This window comes from Euprymna scolopes, chromosome 10 (assembly GCF_053919585.1).
Source record: "Euprymna scolopes isolate OS-2025 chromosome 10, ASM5391958v1, whole genome shotgun sequence".
Lineage (NCBI taxonomy): Eukaryota > Metazoa > Mollusca > Cephalopoda > Sepiida > Sepiolidae > Euprymna > Euprymna scolopes.
In genome coordinates, this window is record NC_136491.1 from 112,017,580 (window position 1) to 112,030,843 (window position 13,264).

At 30.4% G+C, this 13,264-nt stretch overlaps 1 protein-coding gene across 1 annotated transcript in view; it reads left to right on the top strand.

Moving 5' to 3' along the window:
• LOC145286212 (uncharacterized) overlaps positions 1–13,264 on the top strand; it is a 101,433-nt gene that overhangs the window by 21,246 nt on the left and 66,923 nt on the right. Inside the window, exons 2-3 of the mRNA XM_080135013.1 lie at positions 5,717–5,821; positions 12,238–12,394. Coding sequence (XP_079991139.1) covers positions 5,761–5,821; positions 12,238–12,394 — 218 coding nt within the window. The 5' untranslated portion in view covers positions 5,717–5,760. The remainder of the gene's footprint in view (positions 1–5,716; positions 5,822–12,237; positions 12,395–13,264) is intronic.

Sequence of the window (13,264 nt, forward strand, 5' to 3'; positions counted from 1 at the left end):
CCTGAGGTCATCTCGTCAGCATCAGATAAGACCAAACTATTTGCCAAGAATTTTGCGGCTAATTCTACCCTATGTGATGTAGGCTATCAATTCCTCGTATTTCCTCCTATAATGGCCAACACTCTCTGCAACATACAAATATCTGTGTGAGGTCGCCAAGCTAATCAAGAACCTTGATTCCAGTAAAGCATTGACGGCATTCCAATCATTGTGCTGAAAAAGCTCCAACCAGAACTTACCCCCATACTTACAAAACTGTTTAAGCGTTGCCTTAAAGAGAAGTGCTTCCCAACACCCTGGAAAACCTCATCAGTATGCCCTGTATTTAAGAATTCAGGTAATAAGTCATCTCCCTCTCAGTACAGACCAATAAGTCTCCTGTATGTCATGAGTAAGCTGCTGGAATCCTTATTAAATAGAGAAGTAGTCAACCACCTGAGCAGAAATAACCTTCTTAGTGACATGCAATATGGTTTCCGTTCTGCCAGATCTACAGCAGATGTGCTAACTGTTATATCTCATAGGATTAGTGAATCTCTTGACAAAGGCTTCCTCTCTAGGACAATTGCTCTTGACATATCAAAGGCCTTCGATAAGGTATGGCATAAGGGCCTACTTCACAAGATTTCCAGCTACGGTATAACTGGAAATGTTTTCTCGATCATTAAATCATTTCTCTCCGATAGGCTCATAAGAGTAGTGGTTGATGGGAAGGAAATCAGAGGCCCTCAATATTAATGCTGTAGTCTCTCAGGGGTCCATCCTGGGCCCAACTCTTTTCCTGATATACATCAATGATCTCTCAAAACACATACTTAAATCATTCACTGACATCTATGCTGATGACATAACCATCTATGGCAACACATCAAAGGCCGTAAATGACCAAGTTCTCACTGATTCTCTCTCCTCTGATCTTGAGCATGTGGTACAGTGGGGGAGGAGGTGGCTGGTTACTTTTAATGCATCTAAAACCAAGCTTCTATCTTTACATCATCAACGATCTGATCCCCATCTGGCATCAATTGAAATGGGTGGCTCTCGTCTAGGGGAAGCTCCATGTTTTGATAAGCTTCTGGGCTTGACCCTTACTCCTGACCTGAAATGGAACATGTACATCAAGTCAGTTGCCAAAGTCGCTGGAAAAATGGTAGTATCCTTCTACCGCCTCAGAAGATATCTAACCCCGGATGCAATTCTCTATCTTTATAAAAGCCAAGTACATCCAAGGATGGAGTACTGCTACCACATCTGGGCAGGAGCTGCTAAAAACAGCCTATCCTGCCTTGACAGAGTGAAAATAGGCTTCGTGGCCTAGTGGGTGATGCCCTTTTCCTTCCCTGCAACCTCTCTCCCACAGGAGAGACGTTGTGAGCCTGTCTTTGTTTTATCGTTATTACCATGACAGGTGCTCGTCTGAGCTCCAATCTCTGCCCCCCCTCACCAATCTTTCATGATAAACACCCTTCTAGCTGAAACCATTGTCAAAAATTTTCCCCACTCCTTATCTGTGCCAAAATCAAAACGTAGATTCCATGAACAAAGCTTCTTTCTTAGAACTGCATGCCTGTGGAACTCTGTTCCGGTTGCCTGTTTCCCAACTGACTACAATCTGGATGTCTTCAAGTCCAATGTAAACAAATTCCTGATGAACTGCCCCCTTAAGTAAGGCACTTTATAAAATCTTCAATACTAACATACTGTACAAGCAATAACCTTTATCCCCGAGTGGCTTCTGGGCCTTGATAAGTAGTGACTACCTAGTAATATATATATATATATATATATATATATATAATTTTTTACAATAATAATTATTAAATGCCTACAACTTTCGGGAATCATTAGTGCAGGGTGTCACGATTAACACCGGTCGATAGATTCGAACACAGCAACAGACTCTATTACTTAATCCCTTTGGCCACCGTTAACTGTGTAAACATTTATTTTTAAATGTTTTTAACGTCTGTCATAGTGTTTATATACAAGCTAAATTGACCGACTTTATTTACACTGAAAGTGCTCAACGAGTTTCTTAAAGGGACTGACATTATTATTTACTATAATAATTATTAAATACCTTAGATAATAAAGATTGTTTGAATTTTTCATTTTTTTAAATAAAATTTCCCAATGCTTTAGTCAGTGTAAAAATTACAAAAATAAAAAATCTATTTAAGTTCAAAATCCTTCAGTGACATTTTAGACAGCCTGTATATATATATATATATACATATATATATATATATATATATATATATAGTAATTTATAAAATATATATGGCGATTAAGCTACACTGAATATGCCGCGTTTCATCCACTCTAGGATTCTTCAGGCTTATGCGCATAAGCCTGAAGAATCCTAGAGTGGATGAAATGCGGAATATTCAGTGTAGCTTAATCGCCATATATATTTTATAAATTACTAACTAGCTCTACCTACGTATTGAGCACTTTTAAAGTAAATACTTAAAGTTTACGCACAAATTTATACTTATGTATATTAATTTTATGTGAGTAAATGAAGTGTATATATATATATATATATATATATATATATATATATATATATATATATATATACTCCCAAATCGATTTATCCAACAATCAGCTGTTATGGAAACCTGTGATTATAAGATTTACAAAATATTACTATTCGTAATATTCTACGTAATTATCCCATCTAAATAGAAATTGCTCAATATACAGGATAGAGGAAATAAATCAAATTATAGTGATTCAATGAAATTAAAACCCTTTATTCAAATCAAGGATTTTTTATTATTCCAAGTAAGACAAAAAATTTGCTAATATTTTCTCCTCTGAAGAGATGGTAGGCATCGAAACCCTAAGGATAAGGAGATAAAATTTCGAAAGTATTCTTTGTCTTGCTTGGAATAATAAAAGACCTTGATTTAAATAAAGGTTTTTAATTTCATTGAATCGCTATAATTTGATATACATACACACACATATATATATATATATATATATATATATATATATATATATATATATATATATATATATATATATATATACACCACACACAGGCTGTCTAAAATGTTACTGAAGGATTTTGAACTTAGATAGATTCTTTTGTTAACACAGTCTGACTAAAGCATTGGGAAATGTTATCTAAAAAAATGCAAAATTTAAACAATCTTTATTTATGAAAAATAATGTCTTTTTAATGTTGTCTATTTTCAGCTTCGCATCTTTGTGCTTTTTTCACATAGAGAAAAAATAATCATTAATGGAAAAATGACAACGATTTTTAACCTTTCAACGAATTTTTGGATACCCTGTATATACATATTTATATACACGTGTGTGTGTGTGTATATATATATATATATATATATATATATATATATATATATATATATATATATATATATATACATATGTATATATATATATATATATTCATATCTATACATACGTATATATATATATATATATACATACGTATATATATATATATATATATATATATATATATATATATATATATATATATATATATATATATATATGAGAAAGAAAATTAAAACTGTAAGTTGAACTTTATAATCAAAATTTATTGTTCGGCTTAATACTCCAAAAAACAATTACAAAGTCCTTATTCTGCGAAGTTTCAAAGAATGCTATTCTTGTTATTCTTCTCACCAGAGGACATAAAGAAATCAGCAAATTATATGTTATATGCTTATTATATCTTATAATAAGCTCTTATCACCTTATTATATCTTACAATAATCTCTACTCTCCATTGTATATTGAGCTTTTTTAATTTGGTTGGGATTAAATTTTTTATATATAATTACTGTTATTTATATTAGTTTGAAGTTTACCATTGCTTATATCAGATAAACACTACATCCCTTTGATTTCATTAATTAGTCCTTGCGTGAAAGAGCAGGACACAAAATGTTTTAAATAATAATAATAATAGAATAACAATAACAAAGACTTTTGCTGGCGAGGACTACTATTGCTTTGCCATGATTTTTAAACTTTCTGATAACGTTTCTAACTGTACTAAATGGTAGATTAAATTTCCTTGATATTACTCGATACCCCTTTCCTTCTTTGTGCTTACCAATAATTTTTGGACGAATATCTATTGACAGCTCTTTAGTTTTAGGCATTTTTTAAATGAACTGGTTGACTTTGAAGCAGCTGAACACAAACCAGAAGAATTTTATAAAAATTATTTTAATATAATGCTCTCTGATTGGTCAGTGATAACTCGCTTACATTATTGCAACACGCATAGCAAAAGTCATTTAAAATTATTTTAGAAAAGGGATTTTTTTAAGTGTGTCCAATAGTTTTGCGTTTGTTAATTTATATTTTTCCTTAAAGATAAACTTTCTAATTTTAGGTAAAATCTTCAGCCCTAATTAGAGTTATGGAAAAAAATGTAATGTATCCAATACTTTTGCGTGGCACTGTATATACATACCGATCAGTAGATCTTATAAATTCAGAGATAATTTAACTACTTCCTTTTTTTAATATTATGAGTTATAGTAAAACCATTACTACTGTGAATAATGAAAATATCAATGAATAAAAACTGACTTAATGCGAGCATGAAAAGTAATATGGTTAACATTAAACATGGAAAAGTAAAAGGACTAGTTGTTAAAACTGAAAAAGAAAAAGACAAGATAATAAATATAATAAATTTATAACTTAAAATATTGGAGCATTAAGATTTTTTTTAAATTCAATTTCACATTATATAATCAATTCTTAATTAATACGGAAATATTTTAAGTTATAAATTTCTTATATTTTTTACTAGAATACCTTTTCTTTTTCTTTTCTAGTTTTAACAACTAGTCCTTTTACTTTTCCATGTTTAATTTTAATCATACTACTTTTCATACTTGCATTTTTCTATGTAATCCATGATTTTTCCAGGCTTTGCTTTGAAATAATATTTTCTCTCTATTTCACTTGTTACCTCTTTCTTTCTCTATCTTTGATATCTCTATTTTTCTCACTCTGGATTGTGGCGTTCATTCAGCAGTTAGCAAACACGAAAAGTTTTTTTTTATATCTTGTTATGCCATCATTTCCGCCGTTCCCAGACGATTTGAGGTAGCATAACAGATTTGGTTGCTATGGTAACCAACAGCCAGTCAGAAAAACTGTCGCTATGTTCCTTACAAATTCTGAGAATTTTTTAACACAGTAATTTTATTATAACTTTTGTTTTACTGAACAAAAATGTAAAAAAATATTTTCAAAATATAGCTGAGAAGGTGACCTAGGAACTGTAAAAATTGTTCGAAATTTGGTCATAAAATGAGTGAGCGGTGAATGTTTAAAGCAGTTCTAAATGAGTAAAACTAACACTTAACCATATATTTAAACACTACTGTGTTTGGATGATATAGTTTCAGAAGCAGACGCAGCACGATATAGGTCGTTTGACACTTGATATAGAAAAAGAAAAAATGAAAAGGAAAGAGTAGGTTAAGCGAAAGGAGAAAGAAAGAGAGTAGTTTAACACAATCTATGAACTTTTTCTAAATTTTTATCTTAGTTCGCATTGCATTTCTACCTCTCCAACTCTTCACCATCACTTTTCATGGGTAGTTATCATTGGTTGAAATAAATGTTGAAATTTCATTGGTTGAAATAAATGTTGAAATTTCATTGGTTGAAATAAATGTTGAAATTTCTTTCATCTTTTCAGGATGTCATATTTGCTTTAACAACAAAAATCTTCCTTGTTAAAGAATGACAGAGAATGGAGAATTTATTGTAGACAAAAATGGAATCTTACTTGACCGCAAACCAGGTAAAAATCATTAACAAAATTTTATGTTCATTTTATTTGGTTACTTTTGTTCATCTTAAATAAGGCGTATAAGCCAGGGTGTCTGAAAATAATTTTTAAAAGTGATACTTTTACTTATATGAAACAAATAATACCTTTACTAATGTTTAAAAAAGGTGATATATTTGCTAATATCAAAAAGGTAACAGCTTTACTAATATTTAAAAAGTGATATTTTGCTAATATTATAAAGGTGATACTTCTATTAATATTAAAAAGTTGATATTTTTACTAATATTAAAAAGTTGATATTTTTACTAATATTACAAAAGTAATACTTTTACTAATATTAAAAAGGTAGTAATTTTCATAATTAAAAAAATGGTGATATTTTACTAATATTAAAAAGGTAATGCTTATACTAATATTAAAATGTAATACTTTTACTAACATTTAAGCAATAATATTAAAAAGTGAATACTTTTACTAATATTAAAAAAGTTAATAATTTTACTAATATTTAAAAAACGTAATATTTTTGCTAATATTAAAAAGGTAATACCTTTACTAATATTAAAAGGTGATATTTAAAAAATGAGATACTTTTATTAATATTAACCAACTCTATGTCTAATGAAGGATATTTTATTTAAAAAATTAAGACTAATGTTAAAAAATGATTCTTAATAATAAAAATATTTCCATCTTTTCATGGTTTTAATGGTATTTTTTCTGATTTTTTGCATTTAAATATTACCAGATGCTTCAAAATAACATGTTCCATTACAGATTTGAATTTTTTAGATGGGGTTGATTGTTTGTATTACTTGTTTTGATCGGACTATTGTTCTCACCTTGAGTGTTATTTGTGCAATGGTTCAGTCGGTGGAAAAGAAAGGGAAAAAAGTTACTTGCTCCATAGATGGTTTCGTATTCTTGGAGTTGTTTTTGTTTTTTGTTTTTTTTATTGTGGTTTCGTATGTGTGAAAAAAATTTGGTTGACAAGAGAAATTAACTTTAATAAAGTATGACGGGATTATCTCCCTTTCACTGTTGAAATTTTAAGGAGGGGTTGTACAGTTTTTGTTTTTCTTTATAATTAGAGGTTCCCATATATTGCTGTATAGTTTTCTGCACTTGCATGAAATCTCATATATGCAGTTTTTTATCATGAAACTTTTCAGTCGGGGCTTGACTCATACTAAGTGTTTTTTGAGAGTCGAGTCACTCTTGAAAATTGTTCTGACGTCATATGGACTGCATATTAAAAAGATATTTTTGGACAGACCCTTTATGTATGGTGTGAAAACTGTGATGAGTTTTTGGGTATTGTCTTTTGGTGTTTGCTACAGCTTTTTTAGAGCTGATGTAATGCTCTTTGGGTAGTCATTTCGGGGGAGAGTTATTCTTGTGTTGTTCATCTCCTCCTGGTATGTGTTATGTTACAGATTTGGCTCGTAGAGTCTAGGGATAAATCCACAAATCATATATTATAAAAAAATAAGAGTAAAAAAAAAGGTTAAAATGAAAGAAAAGTTTTATTTAAAAAAAGTCATTTAAACAACCGAAAACATGAATAATTCCAGGGTAAAAGGGAGACAACTATTTCTTAGATTAATTCCCTTAAATTTAATATTTAATATTCTGGTTTGTTTTTAGATATAAAATGCTTTAGCCAATCATAATTCAAAGAAATCAATTTATATTTACTAGATATAGGTTTGCGAAGGCTGGTCTTTCTGTTTTTATATGTGGTCAGCTTTTTGTGTGAGTTTAACGACTCTTCTAGTTGGAGACTTGTATGGTCACCTCTGTATTCGTGTCCCAAATGTCAAGTACTGATTTAAGCTAGTGACCAACGTTCTATTTATACTTTCGCTAAAAGATCTTTCTGGAACTTTAAAATTGGAATAAATGTTCGTTCTACGTTTTTGAAAATCTCCATAGACGCCAAAAAAAAAAAAACGTTTTACATTCAAATTGAAGTAAAACCGTTTTTATATAATTTCATATAATCTTTTATTGTTATCTTTTATTTTAAGTAGTATTATTATATTTCATATTATTATTCAATATTTTAAGTATTTTTATTTTATTATAGTTATTATATTAATAATTATTTTTATATATTTTTTATGTTAATATTATAAAAAAAAAGTAGTTACCTCCCTTTGTTCAAACTAATTATATCGACCACTTCTCCTTTCTGAAAGCCCTATTTTGATTGGCTAGGATGAAGTTCCTTGGCCAATCAACAAACATTTAATATAAGCAGAATTCTGGAAAAACAGATTCGCGCTCTTTTTGAATCAATCGTCGGCCTATAGACAACTATGGAAAATCTCTCCTAAATTTGCCGCCGAATTTTGATTGAACTTTTTCAGGGAGCCGTCCAAGACTTTTGGACGATAAAGAACTTTTTATTGGACTTCTAAAGCCGCAAACACAATTAGTTTTGCAAGAACCTTTTCTTTGTAATATTTTCAATTTAATATACATAATTTTCTCCAATTCTTGTGTGAGTTCAGCAATCTTTATTTCTGTATTTCCCACTTCCTACTTCAACAAGACACCAGCTCCCGGCAATCGCCATAATATATAATATTTTAAGTATTTTTTCTGTTATGATTATTATATTAATAATTATATTTTATTATATTTAATTTACAATTAATATTATCATTTGTGCTTAGAAAATAATATTTATTCAGATCATAAGAGGAAATATGTCCTCTTATGACAGTTATCATTGCTACATATTGTTCTAGCAAGGTACTGTAAGAATCAGATGATTCGTTTTTTATGTTATATTGATGGTGGGAGTTGAAATTCAGGTATTGCCCCGTGAAAGTTGGTTTTTGATATATGGGAGATACAAAATTCTGACCCATGTGGATTATTAATACGTCCAGGAATGGTAGTTTGTTGTTGTGTTTCTTTTCCATAGTGAAAAAACAAAAGCAACTCCAAGAATATGAAACCATCTACAGAGCCAGTAATTTTTCTCCTTTCTTTTCCAAGATGGTGACCAGCATGCCTGACGAAGGTCAGAGGCTTGCACAAATAACACTCAATAGTCTGATCAAAACAAGTAATACAAACTTTTTCCATTTTCACTAAGTAGATTTATTTTGTTTGACCCAAAATATTTTATACAATTTCCAAAATATTATATAATATGTAACTTCTATTAGACCACACTGACGTAAGGATATAATACAATAATAATATATAAAAAACATATATATATTTATATGGGTGCTTGTCAAGAATTCCCCCTGTATTAAAAAAAAAAATAAAGAAAAATCTTTTTGATCTACATCTCTGTGATTGGAAAGAAAATATTGTATTCCAAAAATCATGCAAATTGATCAAGTAATTTTATTTTTATAAATCAAATAATTTTAAAGCGATTAATGGGAATTCGTATGCATTAAAACAAAATCTTGCAAGCTTGAATTATGTTGAATTATTTTCCTTGTTTCTTGAGACCATTTTCAAAATGGTGTCGCAAGACAGGAATTCCCCAGTCAGCCAAAAAATTTTATTTTCCTACTTTAAAAATAAAACTATTTGATCAATTTACATAATATTTAGAATACACTATTTTCTTTTCGTCACGGGTATGAATATGATTCAGATTTTTCTTTATTTTTTGTTTTTTTCTTTCAATATAGGGGGACTTTTGGACAAGCGCCCAAGCTTAGTTTAGTTTCATATATACAGACATGTATAATAGTTTATAATTTATTGATATTATTTTCATAAGTATGTATACACAAATTAGAATTAATAAATTTACTAATTATTAAATAGAACATTTTGGTAGAAGATTCATAAATTAATTAAAATTGTTAGTACGAATAGTTGGGTTTAATGACTTTGTTTGATAAAAGTTCAATATGGCGTAATGGAAAAATATAAAGGTATTTGCAGCTTCTCTTCCAATTTTCGGATTTTAATCATGTCAAATCACACTTCATTTCCTTTTGACAGATTGATTGTTGCTATTTTTGCCGATGAGTTAAGGGCATAATAGATTCACTAATTGATATAATAATTAAGTGATTGATTTTACGCTACGAAACAGATACTGTCAAGAATTGTATAAGTCAATGAATTAAAGGAATAAATTATAAGATCATGAATTTTGGAATATAACATTTTGTCATTTATTCTCTCTCTCTCTCTCTCTATATATATATATACATACATATATATATATACATATATATATATATATATATATATATGTATATATATATATATATATATATATATATATATATATATATATATGTGGGAAAATACGCTTAAACAACTATATTCCCCCCTTTATTTATACCAATCTTTAACTCGATGTAACTACAGAGCACATATAAATGAATAACAAGCTGTCTTTATTCCAAATTCCAAGATGTTGTCCATCTTACTGTTTATTTCTTTCAGCATGTTAAAATGTTTAATTCTTGACAGTATTTGTTTCGTAGTGAAGAGTAATTCATCTAATTATGATACCAACTTTGGAATTTATTCTGCTCTTAACTCATCAGAAGAACAGGAACTCATCAACTTTTAAAGAAAATAAAGGATCACAGACATGAGTACAAAATCCGATAATCAGAAGAAAAGTTGCAATTGTTTTCTTTAATTATGCTATCTTTGAATTCATATATATATATATATATATATATATATATATATATATATATATATATATATATATATATATAGTTAGTAATTTATAAAATATTCGGCATTTCATCCACTCTAGGACTCCTCAGGCTAACTAAAATCTCAATAGAAGAGGAGCATATAAAAACGATAAACAACCACAGAATTCGCGCATAAGCCTGAGGAGTCCTAGAGTGGATGAAACGCCGAATATTCAGTGTAGCTTAATCGCCATATATATTTTATAAATTACTAACTAGCTCTACCTACGTATTGAGCACTTTTGAAGTAAATACTTAAAGTTTACGCATAAATCTGTACTTTCGTATATTAATTTTATGTGAGTAAATTAAGTAGTTATATATATATATATATATATATATATATATATATATATATATATATATATATATATCATTCCACCGTTATGTCTTAATTTGCTTCAGTTTGTGTTAATCCATTGCATTTTTGTTTTGTATTACTTTCTATGAAATGGGTGATGAATGAGTCTTTTAACCCTTCCGGGTCGTGGGACCATTGTATTATTTAATGCAGCATTTTTTATGCAAGAATAGTCTGGCAGGGCCCACCCGTCTCCAGATTTCAGAGCACATACAGCATCTGGTATTACCCAATGGTTATCTATTTTAGTACTGACAAAGCTCAACATTGCTTAACTTTGGTGATCTAACATGAACCAGTGTTTCAACGTGCTTATGCTGTATATGAATTATCTTTTATGTATATACTAGCAGATATACCCGGCGTTGCCCGGTATTAAACATAATGTTAAATTCCTTAAAAAAAAAATGAAGTAAAAAAAAAAAAACGAAAAGAAACTGAAACATGTGCATGCGAGTGTTATGTTTTTTTTTAATTCTAAATTCACTTCTTTTAAGTAAAAAAAAAAATACTCGAGCTGAGATCGAAACCAAAACCTAAAGACAGTGAATCAAATATGATAACCATTAGATCTTAAAAAAGTGTTTTAGAACCTACTTATTCTTAACATAAGGAAGCTGTCATGTGAACAATTCACACATGTGCAGTTGTGAAATAGTTGAAAAACAGATAATAATCCGATGACCCCCAAGTACCAATTTTTCAATTTAAACCTCTTAGCAGGCTTTTTTTCTGGATGAAAACCGCTTAAAAAGCTTTCCACATGTCTGAATACCCTATATACCAAATTTCAAGTCTGTAGATCAAAAAGTTGAATATATAGGTTGAGAGGAAATCTCACAAACTTGAATTATGTTGAATTTGTAGGAGTGAACCTAAGTGACCTCAGGCCACATACTACTACCATGAAGAAAAGACATTGTTTCTTTAATCCTCTCTTTCTCTAAAAGAACTCAACTAACCAAGATACCCAAAAATCTATTCTCTTTTCTCTTCTGCTGTTGCTGCTCGCTCACCCCCCCCCACTCTCTCTCTCTCTCTCTCTCTCTTTGACCGATGATTGACCTAAAAAGGATTGGACAGTCAGTCTCCAGGTTTCTACGTTGTCACACGTGTCCTGCGAAGAGCAGACACAGAATTCTAAAAGTATGTAAAAACTAAGAAAATAAAATATTCCTCTCAAGCTAATATTTGTATCCACTTTGTCAGATATAACAACCAATAAACAAATATTACAAATTATCTCCCTTGTTTCTTTTATAGATATATAGATAAATTGGATGTAATGCAAAAAAAAAGAAGAAAAAAGGTCATTGTGTTAAATTCTTATGTTCATCATATGTTATCTTTTTTCATTTTAGGTTCATTACATTTAGACGAGAATGGCATTGTACAGGACTCTGACTACAGTGCATTGCAGCTTCCTGGTGACTATGACGACACACAGTTGCCTTTATACAATTCTCAGGATTACCAAAGCTTTCACAGAAGCAGAGATCAACTTGATGAGCAGTCATGGTGAATATATTTGAATTACAACTAGTAGCGTTGTTCTGTCAATTATGAAGACTTATTTTCAGAGTAGTAAGGTGACCTTTTGCAATGCAAGACTGCAACTCTATAAATTAATTACTAGTCAAAAACATGGAAAAATAAAACAAAACCTCATTTCGGCTGGTGCATCTGCTACTAGCCTTCCTCTTCTAGACAGGGTTCGAAAAAGAATAAGTCTCACTCTGTCGACCAAACTCCAACCCTTGTTCCAGCGACGTAATGTTTCATCTCTGTGACTATTTTACAAGTATTTTAATGGAACATGCTCTGACGGACCCCAAGCCCTTGTACCACCTTGACATAAATATCCACGACAAACTGGACAAGCAGCAAAATCCCACCCCTACAGAGTAGAAATCCGTAGATGCTGGAAAGCCTTTTACTCTAATAATTTCTTCCCTCAAACAGCTAAACTTTGTAATCCCCTTCCGGGTTCCTGTTGCCTTGACTGTACTGACATGCAGAAGTTCAAGTGTAAAGTGAACAGACATCTTGCTGCTTAACTCCCTACATAGTGTCCCTTCAAATCGTGTCCCAAATAGTATCCCCTTGTTTGAGGTGAAATAGCAATAAAAAAAAAACCAAAACGGTTTATTTCAGCCGGATGAAGGTTAGACAGTGTCCAAATGAGCAAAAAGAAAAGTTAAAGGTCTTTTGGGTTGTCGAATGTTAGCCAGCAGTTACTTTCAAGTGAAGATCGTCTATGGTGGAATGTCCAGTGGACAGGAACAGGAAAGAAAAAGGAAGAAAGAGGTCTTTCTTTGATGTTTCCTGGTTTCTCACTGCTGGTTGACTGTGATTCCCAAAGGGACTAAAGATGTTATTTAGGTAACA